Genomic DNA, 24,161 nt, shown 5'->3' on the forward strand with positions numbered 1-24,161 from the left:
CAGAGAAGCTGCTGTTGACCTGTGCCCTCTGCTGCACCATCCTTCAGTCCCAATGACATAGGTGAGGTTGTATGAGGTGCATGCTGCTCTAGGCAGCATCCTCATGGTGGCTGACACGGTTTATTACATGACAAGCATTTACGGGCATTTCCTCACTTTCTTCTGGTGATGCTGTGAAGGAAGGGCTATTATTTCCAACATGCAGAAGGGGAAAGTGAGTCTTAGAGAAGCTGGCTGGCCTGCCCAAGCTCACACAGCTGGAGACAGATGAAACGGAATTTGACCCCAGCCAGCCTTCTCCAGCCCCCAGTGCTATCCGTCACCAGGTTATCCTGCCTCACTTCTCCCTGTTCCCCCTAAGGACTGTCCCCTAGCACTGGCCAGGGAAACCCCACCATTCCAGGCTTTTCAGCCCTGAATGCAGGCTTCTCAGGTGCTGGGTAGGTGGCCGACTGATGGCAGCCCCAGCATCAAGGGAGATGGGAAAGGCGAGTGGGGATGGTGTTAGATGAAGACTTGGACCACATGACAGAGCAGGGAGACAGGACATTAGTTAGGGGGTCGCAATTCGAAAGAGCAGGGCCAGCCTGGCAGTGCGGAGATGGAGGTTGGGAGGGGGACACAGGACCACCACGGCAATGCAGGCTTCCAGCAGAATGACTCTGACACACTACCGCACGGGGCAGAGCTCTCCCGCCTGTGACATAGGGAGCGCTGGGGCCAGGGTGGTGGGTAGAGACACGGGGCAGGGGAGCAGTGGCACCAGGACGGTCATGCAGTGGGAGGGAGCCTCAGGCCAACAGGGAGGGAGCTCCCTGGAGGTCCATGGGGCGCCCTGTCACCATCCCCATGCAGTGAACACCACCAGCTTCCTTGAGAAAGATTCAGCGCACATTCTATGGTAGCAAAAAGAGCGCAGTCAATATATCCACCAACCATGTCCCAAGAAAACGCCTTTTGGAAACGACCACGTTTGCGGACGAGCCTCAGGCCGACGCTTCCCGTGTGCGTTTGCGCGCTCCCAACGCCAGAGGGCGCCTCCCCCGCGGTCCTCGGGGCCCCACGCCGCCATCGCGAGCATTTGCCAGCAGGTGGCGGTCTTGGAGAAGCCGCGCCTTTCCCCAAGGCGCTCTCGGCGCATCCCCACCCGCATTCAGCGCTGACCCTGGACAGCTGCTCTCAGCACAGCGGCAGTTTCCCCAGCATGTGCGCACTCTGCGGTCAGAGGCCCTGTCTTCACCCGGCGACGCCTTGAGGGCCCATTCGCCTCTTCTGCTTCTAACTCACGGCTCCCGCCAATAAACATCCTGCAAGTCCCGGCGCCCCAGTCCGTTGATCACGGCTTCCCCGTCTCCGTTCTCCTTCACTGTCCCTAATTTACCTGTCCACAGTTCAGAGGGCTAGTCCTACTCACCTCTACAGTCAGAAAACCCCATTTAAAAAAATGTCCGTCTGCCGGAAGCACAGTACATTCTCCAACTGGCAAAAGGGTTTCTTTATTCTCCAAAATGTGGGAGTCCCTGGAGCCTGAGAAACGAGCTTCCTAGGAGATTCAACTCTCCTTTGAAATAACTGAGCTTGGTGTGCACACCACACGCCATATATGTGAAAAGGGCTTTAAATAAAGGCTTGGGGGAAAAAATTTTTGATTTATCTGGGTGTGGTGGCTCACACCTGTAATCCCAGGACTTTGGGAGGCCGAGACGGGTGGATCACGAGGCCAGGAGACTGAGACCATCCTGGCCAACATGGTGAAATCCCGTCTCTATAAAAATTAGCTGGGTGTGGTGGCGGCCGCCTGTCATTGCAGCTACTGAGGAGGCTGAGGCAGGAGAATTGCTTGAATCCAGGAGGCAGAGGTTGCAGTGAGCCAAGATCGTGTCACTGCATTCCAGCCTGGCAATAGAGCGAGACTACTTCTAAAAAAAAAAAAAAAAATTGATTCAAGAGGGAATTTGCATGAAGAATTTAGTCTCCTATTACAAATAGGGGAAAAAAAGTAAGTTGTGGAAAAAAGACGAATGGGATTTTATTAGAGGAATTTGAGTAACAAAAACATATATATTTCCCTGTGTATTAATAGTCATGATTGTGTGCAGAAAATTTCTGGAAGGATCCACAAGAATGTGTTTAGCATGGTCATTTCTAGAGTGGGAATGAGAGCTCTGGGGTCTTTTGATTTCTATTTCCAACCTCCTGTACTGATTCATTTTTTTTAATCATGAGACTATATTGTCTTGCAAAAAAATTAAAACTGGAAACAAGTGAATCTGAATTGGCACTGCAGATGTGGGTGGTGGATGTGGGTGGGACCCCTGCTGGCCCGCTGTGCCCAGGTGTGATCGACAGAGCTTTTGTGCATTGTCTCTGAATCTGCACAACAGCCCAATGAAGTAGGCTTCATTAGTATCCATGTTTTCCAGATAACGAAACTGAGACCTGGACATGTTGAGTAACCTCCCGCAAGTTACAGAGCGGGAAAGTGACAGAGCAGAGTCTCAAACCCACATCTGATATCCAAGTCCACATTTTCAATAAACTACAAAAATGACTCACGAGTTTCACCCTGTGGCCTGGAGTCGAAGAGATGTTCCAGGTGCACTCCCTCCGGCTGGGGTATTTGTCAGGCCAGTTGGGGCTCGCCAGGGTCCCCTCTGAACTGCTAATCTTGTGTGCACAACCAGCTGGGGATGGCGGGGGACACACACAGAGAGAGAAGTCATTCACTATGGGCAGCATGAGAGACATTCTAGGGGGGTCTCCTCCCCTCCTAACTGTCTCAGGGTCCCTTATCAAATGTGGGGGTGGGGCATCCTGACTCACGCGTCTCCTGGCTCGGGGATGTGCAGGTTTCCCTGCACTGGCGTTTCTGCCTTCCTGGCTGTGGCTTGGGAGCCAGGCCATCTTTCTATTCCTAGCCACATTGCAGTTATCCTTGCAACTATGTTAAAAGCACTGGCAGTGGGGTCAGGTGGACCTTGGTCTAAGTCCTGGTTCCACCAGTGACAATCTGTGGGACTTGGGGCTCTTATGTAAGCTTCAATGTCTTTATGTGTAAAAGGGTGGTACCCTAGTGGGGGCGATATGTGACTAAATGAGAATGCATGGGAAAGGTTTAGGGCGTGCCAGCCCATGGTGAGTGCTCAACGCATCTTGGCTAACAAAGGTCTCCTTCCTCACTGCACTATCCATCTGTAAGCTTCTTTTAGTTTTTTAAAGTGGCTTTATTTGGAGTCTACCAAGCTTGTCATGGTTACAGTGCTGTTTGCCAAGACCGGTCCCATGACTTGTTGGTTGCCTGCATCCTGGCCAATAGCTGGCATTTCTCTTTCTGTATCGAGCACTGCGGTCAGCATTTTTCAGGCATCCTCTCTCCTTTAGTCCTTCTCACTTACCAAATAAGAAAATGGGTTTGGAGAGGGTCAGTGCCTTGCCAATAGGAAGTGGAGGTGGGACTCGAACCGGGCCTGCCTGGCTTTGCAGCCAGTGCTACCACTGCTTAAAAAGCATGGCAGACTGTATCGCAAACACGGAGGCTCCAGGATGAAGAAGCTAGAGAAGGAGGTGAGGAGGGCTTGGGGAGAGAGGGGAGGAAGCAGCTTGGAGGATGCTCTGAAGAGATTTGCCTCTGCTCAGTGCTACATCTGTTTGCAGCCATGCAGAGAAGAACAGGAGCCCACCAGGGCAGTGGCTCGGCTCCTGGGACATTTGCTCTCACACCCCTGCCCTTGGGGTCAACCCACACAAAAGCAGCCACCGTGCAGGAGTGGGACTTGAGAGAGTTGATGACCCTCCTGTCCGCTCCCACACTGCAGGAGGCAAGCCTGATCCTGGCCTGGGCTCACTTCACAGGGGCTTGACTGTTCCTTCCCAGTTTGATTCTTCCACTGGCCTCCCAGGAAGCTCCCCCCACCACCTGTGATCATGCCCCAGGGTGGGCTTGGAGGGTGGCCACCTCTTCCTGAAGACATGTCAGCTTCTCCTTTAACATTCTAGGCAGCTCCTGACCAGACTCTGCGGCACCCAACCAACTCTCCCAACTCCGTACTGTAGATTCCAGAGATCGGGGCATGTGTCTTCCACATCTTCCCCTTCCCTTGACCTCCTCTGCAGGCCTCCGTGGCTGAGGCCAAGGCCTAGAAGCCTGTGTGTTTACCACAAATGCTCAAATTCCCTTCCCTGGGCAGAGTAAGAACAGAAGGAAGCCTTTTTCCAGAATGAGTGGACATTAAAGTCCACCTGGCCCTGAAGAATTCCCCAGAGTGAATGGAGAACAGAGCAAAGCTTTTCCCAAATCCTGTTGTCCTGTGAGACCTGCATGTGGTAATTAATATATGACAAAGACATAAATGGCTGATGTTTATTGACATTTGAGGGCATAATATGCATCAGACAGTCCGAAATACTTTCTAGGCATTCTTTTGATCCTCACAAAAACTTTAAGAACGAGGTAGGTTTAAACCCTTTTAGCCAAAGAAAAAAACTGAGGTTCAGAGAGGTTAAATAGCTTGCCCGAGGTCACACAGCTAGGGTAAGGCAGCCAGGACTCAGACCCAGGCAGCCAGATTCCAGTGCCTGCAGGCTTAATCATTTGCAAAATAACTCAGCTTGGAGCCCCTGGGCCCCCAAGTTGGCACCTCCTGAAGGAGCGAGCTGCCTTGAGGGAAACTCTCCTGCAAGGACAGCAGTGGCTGGGCTCAGCTCAGAAGGTGGAAGGGCTCCTCACCCCACCCCCTCACTCATGCACGTGTACACGGGGACATGGGGTGCGGCAAAGGCCAGCCTGCCCCCCAACAACCGGAGGTATCCAGCCTCACCCTCTTTGCAGTCATGACCGTTCTCGTGGAGCCGGTAGCCGTTCCTGCACCTGCACAGATAGCTCCCGAAGGTGTTGACGCACTCATGCTGACACCCGCCGTTGTCCTTGGCACACTCGTCCTTGTCTGGGGAGATCAATGAATTCTTCTAAGAGGAACCATCAACTTGCCAACATCTCTCAGGGCTGAGAATCCCACTTAAAAGTGGCCTCCCCGGACCCAGTGGCTCACGCCTGTAACCCCAGCACTTTGGGAGGCCGAGGTGGGCAGATCACAAGGTCAGGTGATCAAGACCATCCTGGCTAACATGGTGAAACCTCATCTCTACTAAAAATACAAAAAATTAGCCAGGCATGGTGGCACATGCCTGTAATCCCAGCTACTCGGGAGGCTGAGGCAGGAGAATCGCTTGAACCTGGGAGGTGGAGGTTGCAGAAGCCGAGATCATGCCACTGCACTCCAGCCTGGGCAACAAGAGTGAAACACCATCTTAAAAAAAAAAAAGCGGACTCCTCTGGGAAGCCTCTCTAATTGTTCCCCTTCCCCCTCTGATTGTTCCCTTGCTGGGGGAGAGAAGCGGGAAGCATCTTCACCTCTATTTCCTGTGTATGTACTTGATGAATTTTCCAAGCACTTGGCCCTGGTGTGTGTTGAATTCTCCAAACACTTTCTGTATGTTCTCTGCCCCTGCTCCCTGCTCAATACAAGGAGCTCCCTGAAGGTCAGGCTAGTATTCCTCACAATAGTAACAATCATAACAGTAGCCCCACTTACTGAGTGTCTACTGTGGAACCGGCACGGCCCCAAGCACTCTATGCATTATCTAAGTTAATTCTCACCCAGCCTTAGAGGGAGCTGTCTATCTGATGGTCTTTACAAGTAAGGAAACTGAGGCTGGGAATGGCTCATGTGCCCAAGGTCACTCCATGAGTAAGCATCCTCTGTGGCTGACCCCGAGGCCTGGATCCACGTGCTGCGACTCCACAGCGCCCCCTGCACGTGGAGCAGCTAAGTGCTGGAGACACAGTGGAGGCCCAGCCCTACCCCACCACTTCCAAGCTCTTGTGGCCATGCGCTTCCTGCCCTCTGTGCCTCAGTTGCCTCGCCTGTAAAATGGAGACAGTAATGGTATCCTCATTTCACAGGGTTGTTGGGAGGGGTGAATTAATGAGAATCCAGCCCACAGTGTTAGCTGTATAATTACTGTGTGAGAACCGGAGCGCTGGCCTTTGCCAAACCTGTGATTCTTGTAAGCCACCCTATCCTAAGCCAACTTGTTCCTGCCTTTACCAAAGATCAGCCTCCCTCCCCTGCTTCCCTGCCATCACCGGAATGACTGTAGGGGTCAACCCTGTCTTCCTCCCCTCTCTCTACCCTCTTGTTCACCATGATTAATGTCTCCTTGAACACTATTTCACCTGCTTATGTCATCAGGACAACTACGAGCCCTTGCAGGACCCTTTATGAATGCAGAAGAGATGAAGCCACCCAGCATCCCAGAACTGACCCACCTCCCTCCCTTCCTTCCTCCGAGTCCTTCCACAGGTGACTCACAGGTCCTCACCCCTGCTCTGGCCCTCTCCCCTGTGCTCTGGTTCTCTACGGCAAATGTGGAGCTGCCCTGCCGTAAGGCTCTGCTGCATCCTCCTCTGAGGTGGCTCCTGCCCGCCCTGCTGCCCCGGTCCTCCAGCCGCCTGGCCCTCCCAGCTCCACACTGACTGGTGTGGCTTGGCCAGGTGACAAGCGTAGGCTTCCCCTGCTCAGGAACCTGCAAACAGCCAGCCTTCCTGTTTCATCAGGTCCCTACTCTTCGGCCCAGCATTCAGGATCCCTCACGACCTGGCCAGGGTCCCTGTGTATCCCTGACCTTGCCCAACCTGTTCCATCTCATGCCGTTGGCTTTCCAGCATGGGTCAGGGCTCTGTGCACGCCCATCTCATCTCCGGCTCTGTGCTCCGTTGAGACCTTAACCTGTGCTCACACTGCCTCCCCTACAAGGGACCCTGATTGCTTTCTCTCTAATCATCCTATCTCCACCTTCACGTCTCCCCATCCCTTAAAACCTGACTCAAACCACCCCCAAATCCTGCAAAAAGGCCTCACCCACTGCTCCAGGCAACCACGGGTTTCTCTTCTCCAAACATCAGCCCTTGTTGCACCCCCTACCCCATAGTACTCCAGGTTGGGACTTAGCAGGATGTGTATCCCTGGCCCCCCTAACTGGCATGGAAGCTTGTCTAGGGCTGGGGCACTTCCCTGGCAACATCTCTGAGCCTAGCAGTGTACTGCACCCACAGCAGACACTCAGAACAAAAGGCATGACTTTCTCAATGAAAGAGTGCCAAACCAAACAAAACCAAACCCTATGGAGACAGAATTTTGGGTATCTGTAAAATTAACAAATAATTGGGTCATTTCTATGCTAAGCCCTAAGAATATAAAGATAACCAAAATACAGTTCCTGCTGTAAACAGTTTACACTCTAATATGCTGTGACATGCAGGGCCTGGTACACAATGTGCAAGGCTCAGTGCAAGATGAACTTTGTTCAAATGCTATTATGAATTTCAAGATGATGACAACAGAACCTTAAACCAGTGTGGGCCCTTCTGTGTGCAGGCTCTGTGCTATCACACAGGCCACAGCCATGGAGCTGGCCCCAGTGACAAGTGATCTAATGGAAGGGAGGGAGAGAGTGTCGTGGGGACATTGATGAAAGAACAATCAATATGCTAAGAGGCTGTTATGGTTTGAAAGTTCCCCCAAAGTTCATGTCTTATAAATTTCATCCCCAATGCAACAGTATTGAGATATGGGGCCCTTAAACATGATTAGGTCATGAGGGCTCATTATCACAGGAGTGGAGTCCTGATCAAGGATGAGTTTGGCCCCCTCACCTCTCTTTCCCACCCATGGGATGCCTTTCACCTTGTTATGACACAGCAAGAAGGCACTTGCCAGATAATCCCGCTTGATTTTGGACTTCCCAGCCTCCAGACCCATGAACCAAATACATTTCTGTTCACTCTAAATTACCTAGTCTGTGGTAATCTGTGATAGCAGCACAAAATGGACTAAGTTAGAGGAATAAGATGAAGCCAGAGAATGTTACAGAAAGTGACATTGTGGGTCTTCAGGTTGAAGTAGGAGTTTCCTAAGGAGGGAAGGAGGAAGGATGTTCCAGGGAGACAGAGCGCCACAGGCAGTGGGTATGAAGAGAGAATGGGATGGGGTTTAGGAGTAGAGGGTGATGGTGTAGGGGAACAATGCAGGGATAATTTGTGATCAGAGCACAGGGCACCTGCAGAGGGAATGGGGCTGGCAGGACAGGTGGGCCAACCCAGTGTCCAGCATCAGATGCCACGCTAAGGAGAATGGGCTGTTTCGACAGCTGCTATGCCAGCCCTGAGGGTTCAAGACCTTCTATTTGAGAAGCAGTGTCCATTGTGCTGCTGTAGTGGTTTTCGTAGTGTCTTCCCAAAATTCTTATTCATGTGTGATATGGTTTGACTCTGTCCCCACCCAAATCTCATCTTGAATTGTAGCTCCCATAATTTCCATGTGTTGTGGGAGGGACCCGGTGGGAGATAATTGAATCACGGGGGTGGTTCCCCCCATACTGACCTCGTGGTAGTGAGTAAGTCTCACAAGATCTGATGATTTTATAAGGGGTTTCCCCTTTCACTTGGCTCTCGTTCTCCACGTAAGATGTGCTTTTGCCTTCCGCCATGATTGTGAGGCCTCTCCAGCCACGTGAAACTGTGAGTCCATTAAACCTTTTTCTTTATAAATTGCCCATTCTAAGGTGTGCTGTGAAAACAGACTAATACAACACGGAACCTAAGAATGTGATCCTACCTGGAAATTGGGTCTCTGCAGGAGAATCAGTTACAAATTTTGAGGTGAAATCATCTTGGATTTAGGATCAACCCTAAATCCAATGACTGGAGCCCTTATAAGAAAAGGAGGGGGCCGGGCGCGGTGGCTCACGCCTGTAATCCCAGCACTTTGGGAGGCCCAGGCAGGTGGATCACGAGGTCAAGAGATCAAGACCATCCTGGTCAATATGGTGAAACCCCGTCTCTACTAAAAATACAAAAATTAGCTGGGCATGGTGGTGCGTGCCTGTAGTCCCAGCTACTCAGGAGGCTGAGGCAGGAGAATTGCCTGAACCCAGGAGGCGGAGGTTGCGGTGAGCCGAGATCGCGCCATTGCACTCCAGCCTGGGTAACGAGAGCGAAACTCCATCTCAAAAAAAAAAAAAAAAGAAAAGAAAAAAAAAAAAAAGGAGGGCACACAGAGACCCAGAGACGAAGAGAGGGCAGGTGAAGATGGAGACAGAGATTAAGATGACGTAGCTACCAAAGGAATGCAAAGGATGGTGGTGGGGGGGGCGGGGGGGGAGCCACCACAGACCAGGAACAGGTAGGGAGGGCTTCTGCCCTAGAACCTTCCGAGGGAGTGTGGCCCTGCAGACACCTGGAATTCGGAATTCTGGCCCCCAGAACTGTAAGAATAAGATTCTGTTGTGTTAAACCAACCAGTCTATGGTAATGTATTATGGCAGGCCTAGGAAACTAACACAGCCACCAGTAGATACATTTTAAAGCCATCCAGGCATGCACCCTCCAAACCTGGAGGGAAGCAGGAGCAGGCAGAGAGAGCGAGGAGGGGGCCAGAGACCCCAGAGCCTGGAGTCTGCAAAGCCGTCTCACCTGCATTGCCTCAGCCTCACCTCCGCCCCCACATACCTGAGAAGAAGTGGGCCCTGAAGCCGCGCTTGGAGACCGTGTTGTCGGACTTGAACTCCACGCGCATGTTGTTGCTCTGAGAGGTAATGACTTCAGGTGTCTCCGAGCCACAGAACTTGCCGTGCAGCTTGGCATCGGGAGACAGGCCGCTGCGCACCTCCACAAAGTCGTACTTACAGACCTGCAAGGGAGCATGATGGGGAATCACCCAGAGTCCCTGTCCCAACCCCAGACACCCAGTGCACAGCTGCGCCTGCTTCCTGAGCACCGCACCCTTCCTGAGCACCGCACCCTGCTATGTGTGTGTGGGGCGGTCCCTTGCTATACTGGTCATTTGAATGAGCTCCAGAGGGCACAGGGGGACCCCCGCTCGCCTGCTGAGACTCTGTGGAGGTGCCACCGCCTGGCACAAGAGCACAGGGCTCCCAAACCTGCATCCCCTTAACTGTAGCCTTGCTTTGATTTATTTGGTATATTAGGCTTCCAGGTGAAATTTACTTGGAGAAAGGGCCCCACTTCTAGAAGAAGAGGAGGAGGGAGAAGCAAAAGGAAGAGAAGGAGGAAAATCTGCAAACCACCGACGGAATCTGACTGCATTGTATTTTCAGGCAGGGAAACAAGCTCGAGGGGGAAGGACATTTGTCTGAAGTCACACAGTTCAGCAGTGGTGGAGCTAGGACTAGAATTCACGTTTCCTGCTGTAGCAATGATTTTCCTCAAAAAGAACTTCACTGTTAAGGGGTCTTATTGATTGCTTTCAAGGATTGTTTTTCCTGCACCATATTCACTTTGGGGTGATACCCTCATTGGCACTACGGCCTCCATGCATTGGGGTGATTGACACTGAGGTCCTCTTCCATTATCCCAAAGGCCTCACTCTCAGGTGACAGCTACACCAGCACAATTCTCAAGGTGAGATCCCCAGCTCAGCTGGGGTGGGGAGGGGAGTCTCAGGAATGGCTTGTGCGCCCCAGGGTGTCCCTCCAGCCTAAGGTGCAGATGTCGGCATACCTGACCAGCGCTCCAGCTGTAGGGTGCTGCCTGGACCTCAACTGACTTGGTCATCCACGACCACTCCCGAGAGAGGAAACGGGCTGTCTGTAGCGTCCTTGCCCCCAGCTGATCCTCACTGCCTTTACTCGCATCAGCTGCACGCCAGCCCCCAGATTCACAGCCCAGTCCTGACACTTTCCACCCTCAACACCTGCCTCCTCCACTCTTGACCTGACTCTCCTTGGATGTATCGGCGACAAGAGGGCTAGAGGTGCTCCACCTGCAGAGGGCATGCCGCCGAAACTGCGGAGAGAACATTTCCCCATATGCTTCTCAGTGCAGCACAGGTCCTGGGACCGTCCAAAGCTCCAGTTCCAACATGAGCCATCTCCCTGCCCTCCCAGCCCCTCACTGGCTTCCAGCTCCAAGTCACCCCTCAACACAGTCCCCAATCAATTAGAGCGCAGAGACATACATCATTGCCTTCCAGTTCAAACACTTCAAACTGAAGGGAGATCCGGTACTGAGCGGGGGCCACCACCTGCCAGACACAGTTTTTGTTTGTGGGATACTCCTTCGGCCACCCGGGGCTGGTGATGGTTCCGTTCAGCTTCGTAATGAAACCGCCACAGGCCACTGCACGGGGAAAACGGAAACAGGATTCATTTGGTTTTGGTTCCAGGTGGCTGTGATTTCCCTCCGGCAGCAACAGAGCCCTGCTATTCTGTAATAATAATTTTAAAATGTTAGACAATTTGAACTGATTAATTCAGCATCCTTTGTTCAAAACTAATAGTTTCAACTGAATGTTTGAAGGGACAAAATTGGGGATACATCTTTACTGCTTTTAAAAACAATGACAATGCATTTGTGCTTTCCTGTCACCCGGTGGCAAAGCTGGGTCTCCATATGGCTTCAGCCAAAGGGGCATTAGAATTGTGTGCAGCAAGCCACTCACCACACCAAGCTTGCATGAACAGGCAGATTCACGTGAACAAGCAGATTCACGCGGGTGGACAAGGAAGACGGAACACAAGCCAGACAGAAATAGGATGGATGAAAGTGCTCTCAGCTGAGTCACTGGAGTGCTCACGGTTTTTCTTTGCTTTTGTTTCCTACTTTAATAATTACGTAAATTTCACACAGTCATAGAAGAAAATAAACCATGGCCTCGATTTCAGTCTCTAGCGCAGAGTCTACGTAATTTGAGCAGTTTTCCTACGTTTGTGACAGCTGTCAGCCTGTTTCTCCTTCTCGGAAGCAGGTGGGTCTTCCACCATGTCTGCCTGCTGTTCCGACACTGCCAGCGGGTTGCCCCATCTCCGGCTCACTTCCCCTAAGACCTGTCCCATATCCCCTCTCGTTCCAGCTTGGCAGGGCCCACACCAACCTTCACACGTCTTCTTATCGGCGGCCAGCTCGTAGCCAGGGTCACAGGCACACTTGTAGCTGCCCAGCGTGTTCACGCAGCGATGTTCGCACCCGCCGTGATCTGGCCAGGAACACTCATCCACCTCTGGTGGGGAAGGAAGGTGACCCTGGTTACATCGTCACAAAGCTGCCTGGCTGTTTGCAACCATTCTACATCCCAGCGTCACCAGCAAGTGTCCTCTAAGAAACAGAAGCCACTCCCAGCGACCCCCTCCCAAAGAGTCCCGTGTCCACATCTGAAAACCAGGCAGCAGCCACAGTAAAGGCAGGACTCTGACCACATGAGCAGGAACACCTCGTTACATTGGCTGGGGTGTGCTCCACTGAGGGGAGGTCAGGCCTGGAGAAGTGAATTCTTTGAGGTGTTTGGTCATCGGTGTTCATCTGAGAGTTCAAATAAATCTCACAATGTTCTATACCAAAGACTTCATTTCAATGCTATGGAACTGAGGACTTCCCTGTCCCCATAAATATGCAGCTTCTCAGAGACATTAAATAAAGGGTGAAGACAAAGAACACATTGCTGTATGAAATGTGTCATTATTCTCTGGACATGAGAGACAGAATCTGTGATTTAGCCGTTTTAGAAATACTCTTAAGAGGTATGCACAGGGAGATACTCAAGGTTACAGAAAACACGGGGCTCTCAGGTTAGCCAATGCTCCCAGGGAAACCTGCGGGAAGAGGCCATCATGAGGCTGAGCTAGCAGGGGCATCAGATGGGGTTCGGCACCCAGTGCCTAGTGATGTGTTTGGGGCGACTAAGAAACAGCAGGTAGCATGCCATCGGTGCATTTAGCAAATGCCACACATTTGCTAAAAAGTATAGAAGGAAGAAAATAGTTGATAAAAAGTAACGGAAAGAGTCCAGGCCTTAGAGTCAGACCTGGGTGGATCTTCCCGTGGATCTTCCTCCAATAAACTGGGTAACTGCTGGTAATTTAGCCTCACTGAGCCCCCTCCTGCTTTAAAGTGACAATGATAATATTTACTTCAGAGGGAGAACCTGGGCCTCATTAGAGACGATCCCCAGACACATTAACCGACGTGCCACTGAAGAAAAGAAAAACCAAAACAAGTATTACGAATAAAAGAAAAATATGATCATCTGTCGCCAGCCATAATACATCTAGACCTGAAAGACAGCCTGTGGGACATGGCCTCACAGAGCTAGAGGGGTCTAGTGAAGGGACAACTGAACACTGAGGCGTCCTTTTAAAAAGTGTAGAACCTAGGAAGAAGAAAGGATGTGGGGAGAAGTGGGGAGAGTTCTGCTTCACAGCACCACGGAAGGTAGGAACACAGAAAGTATAAAGTTGTTGGCCAGGCGTGGTGGCTCACACCTGTAATCCCAACACTTTGGGAGGTCAAGGCGGGTGGATCACAAGGTCAAGAGTTTGAGACCAGCCTGGCCAATATGGTGAAACCCCGTCTCTACTGAAAACACAAAAATTAGCTGGGTGTGGTGGCGTGCGCCCGTAGTCTCAGCTATTTAGGAGGCTGAGGCAGAAGAATCACTTGAACCCAGGAGATGGATGTTGCAGTGAGCTGAGATCACACCACTGCACTCCAGCCTGGGTGACAGAGCAAGACTCCATCTCAAAAAAAAAAAAAAAAAAAAAAGTTGTCCACCAAATCTTGAAGTAACTCATTACACACGAACTAAAAGAAATCAGGACATCTAAGAGTAGGTAAAGACCTGAAAATATACCCAGTCTTGCCCTCTCAGGCAGGAATCCTTTCAACAACATTCTGGAGAGATGGCTCTTCAGACCCTGCTTGAAAACTCCCAGAGACAGGACTGTCACTTCTTTTCAAAGGCATTTACTGGGTCAAAAGTCTGACTCCTGACAACTTCCAATTCACTGGTCCTCAGAAAATGCAAACCCTCCAATCGTCCAGCTTCCCCCTACCCTGGCCTTTTCCAACTCACATAGGCCCCTTTCCTTCCCATCTTCCTTGTCTGTGAGGCACAGACTCCTCATCAACCTGGTTCACGTCACTGGGTAAAGAATATCGAGGACAGTGAATTTAGGTAACTCTAATGGCGATGTATTTTTGGGCTCAATAAAAGCCTGTATAAATTAATTGCTTATTAAGGAAGACTGGATTTAGAGAGACAATCCAGGCAGGGAGTTGACTTGCCCATCACCTCAAATAAATCTAAGTATGAAGTATGCTAAAATAGTAACAAGTGTGCAGTCACATTTTTATCACCTTACCATATGCAAAATACTTTCTTAGACATTTGCTAAAAAGTATAGAAGGAAGAAAATGTTGATAAAAAGTAGCAGAAAGAGTCCAGGCTTTAAAGTGAGTAAGACCTGGGTGGACCCTCCCATGGATCTTCCTCCAATAAACTGGGTAACTGCTGGTGATTTAGCCTCACCGAGCCCCCTCCTGCTTTAAAATGACAATGATAATATTTGCTTTTAGGGCTGTGACAACTGAAAATGATGCACGTGAAGTACCCGGCATATGGGCCATTGACACACCGAAGCCATCATGATAGATAGCAGCAGAGCTGCTTTCAAATTTCCAGTTCGTAGAGAGACGCAATGATGGGCAGCGAAAAGATAAGTTTCCCTGGTCACACCTGGACCAGGTGGGAGTGGAGCCGTGCAGGCCTGAGGAGGGAAGGGGGACAAGGCAAGAACAGAAAGAGAGAAAATGCTTTGAGGATGGGCCAGTGGAGGAAGACCGATGGGCAGGAGGCAGCACAGCAGACTCAAGACACCGGCTGGGGGACCTAGGGAGGAAGCAGAAGGAAACCAAGGAAAGAGCCCATCAGGAGAGACAGATGACAAAGGACCAAGGCTAGGGGCAGAAGGAGACTCTGTTGCCAGAAGATGCTGTGGCTGTGGGCAGGACACATGGCAGAAAGAGGTGTATAGAGGAGCAAGTCTCTTGGCGCCATCTTAGCCAGGTGAAGGGAGAGAACCCACTGGATAGACTTGGGGTGAAAGCAAAAAACATAATTCCTCCAGAGACTAGAAGGTAAGGTACTTGGCGTTGGGAGGTAGATGAAAGGCATGCTTTTGCACCTGAGCTCTCTCTAGCAGGAGCCGTGGGGTGTTTGGCCATTTACAGCCCTGCTCCAGCTTGGCTGGATGGCACAGAGGTGCATGGGGCCCTGTCTTCAGAGGGGTCAGGGCTGCCCATGTCACCTCCCACTGCGGTAAAACAGTACCTGCTCCAAGCCCACTGGCTCGTGCTTGCTCTGGGCTGCAGAGGCCAAGGCCAAGCCTCCCAGAAAAATCTGGGAGAGCATGGGAGGAGAAGAGAGTGGAAGCAGGGCTCAGCTTAGCATAGCAGGTGCTCTGGAGTCTTCTCATTGTCCAGGTGGGATCAGCGAAAGAAAGAAGTGCTTAGAGGATGAGATGGCTCAGACAGGATCCCAAAAATTGTTCAGAGAAAGTCTAAGAAAGGGAAGGCAGGGCACCTTCTTAGGCTTTTGAAGAAATCCCTTGAAGGAAGCCAGTCCCCTTACCAAGCCCTTCATGGTGATCTATCAGCACTGGGCTGGGGGAGGGAGGGATCCAGGTGAGAATCCTTTAATTCTTTATGTGGGGGGCATGGGACCAAAATGGCCCTGCCAGCCCTTGAGTGCTGCTGACTTCTCCCAAAGTAACCACAAATGTAAGGTGCTCTTCTTGCTGCCGGCCAGCAGGCTCCGAGAGAGACTGCCATCTGGCACAAGGAAGGGGTGCAGAGGCCAACTGGCACCCTGGCCAGCTTCAGGCGCCAGCTGGGCCCTGGGCAGAGCGCCTGCCAACTGGCACCAAGGCAGGAGCTTCTTTGGCTTGCTCCAGCTCTTCGGCTGGGCCTTTGAGCTCCTCTTCCAGTTTTTTTCACTGGAGAAGTCCTGACACACGCGCTGGGTACTTTGTGTTCACAGGACATCTGACCGATGGCCTTGCTGGAAAAAGGCTGGGCTGGAGAAGCTGGCTGGGCCCAGTCTCTTGACCTGTACTGTCTGATACGGCAGCCCCCAGTCACACATGGCTACTGAGCACCTGAAATGTAGCGGTCCAAGTGGAGTTGTGCCACAAGCATAAAACACACACTGGATTTCCAAGACTTAATATGAAAACAATAAGATAGCTCATTAATATTGTGTATGTTGCTTATGTATTAAAATGATATTATTTTGTATGTTAGATTAAATAAAAATGTCATTGAAATTCATGTCGCCACTTTCTCCTTTTTTGCAAGGCAGCTGCCGGCAAATTCAAAGCCACCGATGCTCGTGGTTGTGCCTCGTCTCCTGTTTCTGTTGGACAGAGTCGCACAGGCTGCAGTCTCTCACCTGCTCTTCTCCCAGAGAGCCTGGCAAGGGAGGCAGAGCAGGAAGCAGGATGCCCACTCCACCAACAGGGAAACTGAGCCCCATTCATTCATTGATCTATCCATTCTTTCATCGCTCACTAGGTATTTACTGAGCCTACTGTGTGCCAAGCACTGGGAGGGACCACGTCGAGGAGTAAAGCAGGTGTGACCCGGTCACCGAAAGGGAAGCTAATCTGCAAAAGAGCCGGGAGCTAGCAGGGAACACGGGGCCAGCATCCCGAACTCCACTTGCCACATCCAGAGCCCTTTTTGCCAACGCCTTTTTGGTATCTGGAAGGTGGAAAGGTGACCAGTGTCAGAATGGAATCACAAACACTAAGGAAAAATTCCAATCCCTTCAAGTTCCTTCCCTGTGGCTTTCAGGTCTCCTTAGTAGAAACAGAGTGGATTGTGGAATCCTACAGACCCAGGTTCTAGTTCCAGCCCAGCCACGTTAGGATTTCAGCTTCCTCAACTGGAAAACAGTGGCCACAATAATTCCTACCAGGGGATTGTAATGAAGAAAAGTGAGATAACATAGATCCTGACAGGTGGCCAGCATGGCATAGATGTCCTATCCCCAATTTAGTAGGTCTAGATGAGGTTTCTGCTAATCCTGTTTCCTAGTTTCAGATTCATGGTCAAGGTCAATGTTGTGTATTTCTTCTTTCCTAAATGTTGTTCTCTGCAGTTCTCCTTACCATAAAAAAGTCAAGCTGGGTCTACGCACTAAGTTACTTTGGGTGGGCCTCAATCCACACTTCAACAGGGATCTAAAAAGATGTTTGCAAATTGAAATGCCCTCAAAGTAGGACACAGGATAATCTGGGCCCCATCCCAGACTGAGTCTCACAGCCTCCACTGAGGTCCACACCCACGCAGCAAGGTCACGGCGCATTTGCTGCTGATCTCCTTCACCACCTTGAGCACTTGGGGACAACCACTGTGTGCGTTCCTCGGTGTCTCCAGCCCTAGCAGGGCACCAACACATAGACTGATGCATGCTGAAAGCTCACTAGATGGGGAGGAGGGAGGTGGCATCTTCTAACTGGCAAATGGAGCTGGCTATCATGGTTACTTGAGCAGTTCCAGGCACATACTCGGTCTCCTGCAAACCAGTGAGCATCACAGAAACACTCCCTTCCATGGCCCTGACTGGCCTCTCCAGCAAGATTTCCATAAAAAATCTAAGAGGTCCGGTTGAATTTGACTTTCAGATAAACCATCAATCTCTTCTCAGCACAGTATGGGATACTTGGGACATATACTAAAAAAAAAAAAATTCAAACTTAAGTGGACATCTTGTTGTTGTTGTTGTTTTAATTTCCTAAATCTGGCAAGGCTAATCTCCAGCTTTAGCTGGTCCTCTCGGACTGTGCATTGCTGATCACCAGCAGCATCAGCAGTGAGGTGTGGATGGTCAGTGGTTACCAGTTATCCCCCTGGAATGGAGCCCAGCACCCAACTTACAGACTCTGGGGTGGAAGTCAAGGGAGGAGAAGGCCAAGAGGACTAGAATAAACAGAATTAGAATAACAACCTCATAATCATTCATGACACATGGGAAGCAGAATAAGGCCTTCCAAAGCTGTCTACAGCTTGGCCTCTGCAACCTGTGAATCTGTTACCTTCATGTAACAGATTCTGCAGGTGTGGTTAAATGAAGGCTCTTAATTAGGTTAAAGAAGGACTCTGCAGGTGTGGTTAAATGAAGGATCTTGGAGACGGGGAGATTCTCCAGGATTATCTGGGTGGGCCCAAGGTCAACACCAGATCCACGTCAGGGAAAGAGGTGGAGGGAAGTTAGGTCAGGAGGAGGAGATGAGCAGACAGGAGCAGAGGTCTGTGAGGCAGCGGGCATGGGTGTGACACATGAGCCTTTACTGGCTTTGACCATGGAAGAAGACCGCAAGCCAAGGAATTTAGGCAGCTCCTAGAAGCTAGAAAAGGCAAGGAAGTAGATTCTCCCTCAGAGCCTCAAGAAGGAATGCAGCCCTGCACCCCACCCTTGATTTTATCCCAGTGAGACCTGTGTTAGACTTCTGACCTCCACCACCGTAGGATAGTAAGCATGTGTTGCTTTAAGCCCCCAAGCCTGTGGTAAATTGCCATAGCAGCAATAGGAAATCAGTCCATCACAATAGCAAGAAGAAATTGTAGCATGTGTTTTTCCGAAAAGAATAACCACCTCAAAGATTGCTTCCCCAGCAAAGGCAATTAATGGGACTAAGCATTAGACTGGGTGTGTTCACTTGCACCTGACAACAACCTTGCAGTCACCTGGCAGCACTGTCTCTCCTGGAGCTTGTGCAACAGAAGCTGTGCAACTGGAGAAATCATGCAACTTGCTTGAGGCCACCCAGCCAGTGTCACTGCTGCCAAGTCAGACGGGGGCACCCCAGGCTGGGAGACACCAGGTACGTGCAGGCTGGGCAAGGGCGGGGCGGGGGCTGTGAATTTCCAGGCATCTCAACTAAAGCTGTCATATCTGCCCTGTGCCATCACAAGCTGACCTGCTTTCAAAGTACACTTGCTGTGGCCACTTGCTGTGGCCTGGTTTTTTTTGTTGTTTGTTTTGTTTTTCTGACTTGAGAAACAACTCAGTTTTGTCTCCAATCCTTCAGAGCTGTCACGAGTCTTGCTCTGCTGCTGTCTGGGTTTTGCTCTTTCCCGATGCCTCAAAATAGGAAAAAGGAACAGCCCCAGCCCTTGCTTGTCACTTGCTAGATTTTAAAGTGCCTCCACAGCCGTCCTTTCTTTGGGGGCTTCACAACAATTGCTTAGGCACAGTGGGCAGATGTCTTTCCTATTTTACAGAGAGGAAAACTGAGGCTTCAGTAAGGACAAATGACTGCCTGCTCCGGGTGCTACTGCAGAAGTGGGTTCTTCCGTACCTAGGCTGTCCATGCAAAACCTGGGAGAAGCTCTAAGGGCAGAAGGGGAGAGTGGGAGCCAGGGGAGGGACTGGGATTTCTGTGCTGGCTCAGCCAGGAGTCCTAGGAGAGGAGGGAGGAGGAGAAAGCAGCCTCTGGGCAAGCACAAGTGGGAGGGGAGCTGGGAAGGGGGGGGTCACTGATTAAGAGGCCACAGCAGCAGAGGACTGAATGTTTCTACCCAAGGGTGGCTGCTGTGCTCCAGGGCGCCCAGGGCCAATGCATGGGGAGCAGCTGTGCTTCCCTCTTAGGGTGTGGTCTTAAGGGCTTCAGAGAAGGAGCACCTGCCCATTCAGAGGAGGCTTGGCAGCTGGCTCTTCTGGGGTCAGGAAAGCTGGGTCTGCACATGCCATTCTGGGCCTTGTTCCATCAGGACCCTCCAGAGCAGCAGGTCCCCAAGGCAATATTTGTTCCCAGAGTGCCACCCCCTTACTCTCCTCCGACCCCCATCATGTGGGGGTAAGCATGTAGTCTGGGGGCGCTGCCATTAGTTCCAGGAGCTGGACACCTGGGTTCCCTCTCGGGCCCACAGCAAGGAAGAGTGGCAACGTTGCGGAAAGAGTTTGAGCTTAGGAATTAGGCCAGCGGGTTTGGGACCCCTGACCTGCCGCTTAACTGCCTGCATGATCCTGAGAAGCCCTTCCCAGCCTTGATCCAAACCTAACTCAAAGGGTTATTTGGAGAATTAAATGGCATTATGTAAGTCAAGTAAGTACCTTACACAGTTCTTGGTACACAGTAGGTGATCAATTAATATTCGCTGCTATCCAAATATTTGTTGTTATCCATGCTCAGTTTCACAACCTGTGTACTTTGCCTTTGTAAACTTGTTAGATCGAATTTCCAAGTACAGAACTTTCTGTCGTGTGGAAGCCAAGGCTGAGCCTGCTCCTGATCAGTTGGGAACTCTGCTGGGGGCCTGCACCCGCTCTAAAATGCATGGCTGTCTTCTCTGCAGGGAGCCTTGTTTGGTAGTAAGTTTCCATACGGTTTTATGTGTTTTAAGCCAGGGGGAGCAATATTTCTTCTTGTGCCTAAAGGTGGAAACAAACTGCTAATTCATACCCTTGAAAAAATTGGCCGCAAAGCCCGCTTTATTGATAGAGCCATCGGACACAAACTTCATCCACATTCTGTTGGAGCTCGATTTCATGTCCTCTGGCTTCTCAGAGCCACAAAAGTGGCCGATCAGGGCACTCTCTTCCGTGGGGCCATCCCGGACTTCCAGGTAGTCATATGCGCAGCTGTCGTGCCTTTCGATCTAAAGGAAGAAACAGAGGCAAGGTGGATGGCAGATGGTTCCGCTTTAAAGTTCTTAAGAAGAGAACCCAAATATCACTCTCAAAATCTAACCAAGAGGCCAAAGGACCTAACTGTGTCCCAGGTGTCTCCATGCTGCTTCCTAGCTCTCTCCTGACTTGCAGAAGCCAAGGGTGAATCAAGCTGAGAAGAGTCTAAGACAATAAACAGAGAAGAACAATTCTACCAAACCTCCCTGGATCCCATCCTGAATTTTCAGTTATTATTATTCTCAATCTCTCTTACTGCTCTTAGAAAGGCAACGAACCCCATTTCAAAGCCTGCACAGATGTTGATATCAGATGTCCAGGCACGATTCACCATGGGCTTGAGAATGGCCTCTTAGGTTCCTGTTTTTAGCCAAAAATGAAAACCCATCTTTACAAAGAGGAGGGTGTCTAGCAAAAGTTGCCGTTTCCTTGGGAAGCCGGTCTGAGCAGCACTCACCTCAAAAGCTTGGAAGGTAAGTCCCACGTGAAACCCCTCGGAAACCGTAATCCTCCAGACACATTCCTTGGAAGGTCTGTAGTCATCCGGGTAGTTGGGAGACTGAATCTGACCGGCATCTTTGTTAATGTCTCCCCCGCAGGTAGCTTTAGAACGAGATAACAGGGGAGGAAGACGGAGCCCCGGTCAGATCTTTGGAAGGAAGGTGGGGGCCGCTTGTCACCGCTAGGTGGCTCCACTCGCCAGCATTTTCATCTCCACCCCATAAACACCGGGCCTCCGGAAAGGCAGGATTGCATTTGTCTTAAGTCCGAAATTTTTTTCATATAAAGAAAAAGCCACATAAAGCAGTGGTTCCCTATCTTCGCTGTGCATCAGAATCGCCTGGGGGAGTTTGCAAACTGTGGAAGCTGGGGCCACATCCCCCAGAGGTTCTGATTCCAGTGGGTGTGGGGGAGCCCTGAGTAGCCGCGAAGTTCTCCAGCTGATTCAAGGTAAAGGGTACAGGATCCCTGGTAGGGAGGGACCCGTGCACATTACTTATTTTACAAAAAACTTTAGTCTCTCTAAAATCATAACAATTTAAGGCCAAAGGACCCTTGGTAATTTAAGGCTAAAGGATCCTTGATAATTTTCTGGTAGTTTCTTTTTTTTTTTTTTTTGGTGCGGTGGGGAGTGAGCCAGAGAAGCTAAAGACACAGAAGAAGCTGGGCGCGGTGGCTCACGCCCGTAATCCCACCACTTTGGGAAGCTGAGGCGGGTGGATCAAGAGGTTAGGGGTTTGAGACCAGCCTGAACAACATGGTGAAACCCCGTCTCTACTTAAAAATACAAAAATTAGTGGGGAGTGGTGGTGCGCACCTGTAATCTCAGCTACTTGGGAGGCGGAGACAGGAGAATTGCTTGAAACTGGGAGGCGGACGTTGCGGTGAGCCGGGAGAGCACCATTGCACTACAGCCTGGGCGACAGAGCAAGAATCCGTCTCAAAAAAAAAAAAAAAAAAAGGACATAGAAGAAATGGAAGCAGCATCGCCTGGTGGCAGCTGCCTAGAGCCCAGACCTATTGGTTCTCTCTACTCAGTCACCAGGGTGGCCTCAGAGGCCCTTCTAAGAAATGCCGTTGGAAATTTCTCAATGTTGCCCACAGCCTTCCTTTTCACAAAGGAAACAAAGGCCCAGAGAGAACAGGTTCTTTGCTTAGGCTCACACGGCGATTCAGAGGCTGCTGTCATTTCCACAGGGTTCTAGACCCCCATACCATCCTGTAAGGGGAAGCCAACTCCTCAGCTGGCCTGGAATGAGGGTTGAGCGGGCTGGCGTGAGGAGGAGGACACCACTGCTGAAGTGGGCACAGCTGGCCTCTCCTTCCAGAATGCTGCAAACTGTGGCAGCTGGGGCCACACCTCCCAGAGGTTCTGATTCCAGTGGGTATGGGGAAGCTCTGAAATCCTCAGCTTGCCCCCTGCAGTGGCTGCCCCCACCCCCATGGCTCTGGCCTGGAGTGCCTGGGCTGGGAGAGGGACAGCAGGCTCCCTGGGAAGGATCGGGCTTAGGAGGAGCCACCGAGGGGCTGCTTTCACCACGCACAAACCTTCATACACCGCAAAGAAGCCCTTGCCCAGGATGTTGCTGCTGCTGCGAAACTCCACCCAGAGCCGGCTGTCTGTGGAGAACAGGGGCTCCGGGACCTTGTCGCCGCAAAACCTGCCTGGATGGTGGGAAAGAAGCAGTTAGGAGGCTGGGGACAGCAAGAAGGCACTCGCTTCAGGCTGGGAGGAGGTTGGGGTTCTTCACACGTGGTCTGAAGTGAGCAATAACCCTGGCTGGGACAACTTATCTTGTAGCAGACCCAGAGGATCAAAAGATGGGGTTGCAAGAGGCACACGGTGATGTGTGACTTAATTCTTACTCAGGCTAACTTGAGAATTCCAGATTCTCGTCAAAGAATCCAGAGCCAGGGCAGCCTCTCCCCTGCCTCGTGGGTGTTGCTGAGGCTCTGAAGGTGTGATGGGGAAAAAGTGGTGAAACAAGAGTGCAGACTTCCTTTCCTGGTATTTCCTGTTGCATGTATGCCCTTCCCTTTGTGGGGCCTTAGACATTCTGCTTTCCTTGCCTTGGAAAGGAATGCCAGAGAAATAAAATGCCAGAGCAAAGAAATAAACCCATCTTGGCTTTTACATTTCACAAACCTAGTTGCAATAGCAAAGATTTGAAAGAGTGCACCATGCTTCCCCCCACCTGCTAGCTGCAGGAGGGTTCCCAGGATGGAGTGAGAGGACTAGAGGGAGAGCACCAGGGAGCCCCTAAAAGGACCCGTTCCCCAGCTCACCTTGAGCTGAGACCCTGGCTGGAAAGAGATCCCAGGTAGGTTTAAGAATCTAAGAGAAGCAGAAAATTGTGTCCTCAGTCCCTGGGCAGAGTTCACAGTGACAGCAAGGCCCTGGATTCCCATGCTGTGCCCCCCCCCCCCCCCCCGAGGACAGCAGAGAAGTGTCTGTGTGATTGTGCAGACATTTGGCCCTGAGGCAGGCATGCAGAGCTCCTCAGGCAAAGCACGGCAGGATGGCAGCATCATGATTCCAGGCCCAAGAGGGGGATGGAAGTGACTTTCCCATAGCCCAGAGGATGAGGGTAGATAGAATGTCTCCCAAGCCTCTAGGGGAATGTGGACCTGGCCCCATTCTGAACTGGCCTAGGGCTGATACAAGGAGGAAGCCCAGCAGCCTCTCACTAGACAGAGGACTCACTGGTTGGGGATGAGGACATCCCAGCGATGCCAGTCAGGGTGGCAGGATAGATGCCTCCCCTACCACCAAACCTTGGCATAAACAGGACATATAAATTGACCAAAACTGAAAACACAGATTGACCTAAATCAAGTCCCTACTATCTGATGGAAAGGGGGCACATCACAGACAGAAACTTTTGTTAGTGGAAAAAAATAAATCAATTTGTATTTCTTAGACACTTGGGCACGTGGTCTGAAATCTGGAGCCTCCATAGAGGCCTGGTCTTCCCAGTACCTGGTCATTCTTGCCCATCTATTTCTGCTGCCACGTCAGGATGGCAGCCCAGGGTGAGGTAGGAGATGAATTCATCCTTACTGATCAGTTCAGAGCACAGACTGGCCACGGTCTGTTTGGACTGGAAGACCATGGTT

General features: G+C 51.0%; 1 protein-coding gene across 1 annotated transcript in view; it reads right to left on the reverse strand.

Annotated features, from left to right (window-relative positions):
- TLL2 (tolloid like 2) overlaps nt 1-24,161 on the reverse strand; it is a 150,118-nt gene that overhangs the window by 10,687 nt on the left and 115,270 nt on the right. Inside the window, exons 11-18 of the mRNA XM_003922346.3 lie at nt 22,593-22,709; nt 21,001-21,146; nt 20,320-20,515; nt 11,952-12,077; nt 11,037-11,197; nt 9,569-9,749; nt 4,818-4,943; nt 2,557-2,684 (exon numbers count right to left, since the gene is read on the reverse strand). Coding sequence (XP_003922395.1) covers nt 2,557-2,684; nt 4,818-4,943; nt 9,569-9,749; nt 11,037-11,197; nt 11,952-12,077; nt 20,320-20,515; nt 21,001-21,146; nt 22,593-22,709 — 1,181 coding nt within the window. The remainder of the gene's footprint in view (nt 1-2,556; nt 2,685-4,817; nt 4,944-9,568; nt 9,750-11,036; nt 11,198-11,951; nt 12,078-20,319; nt 20,516-21,000; nt 21,147-22,592; nt 22,710-24,161) is intronic.

The sequence above is a fragment of the Saimiri boliviensis genome, chromosome 12 (genome assembly GCF_048565385.1).
Source record: "Saimiri boliviensis isolate mSaiBol1 chromosome 12, mSaiBol1.pri, whole genome shotgun sequence".
NCBI classification, from domain to species: domain Eukaryota; kingdom Metazoa; phylum Chordata; class Mammalia; order Primates; family Cebidae; genus Saimiri; species Saimiri boliviensis.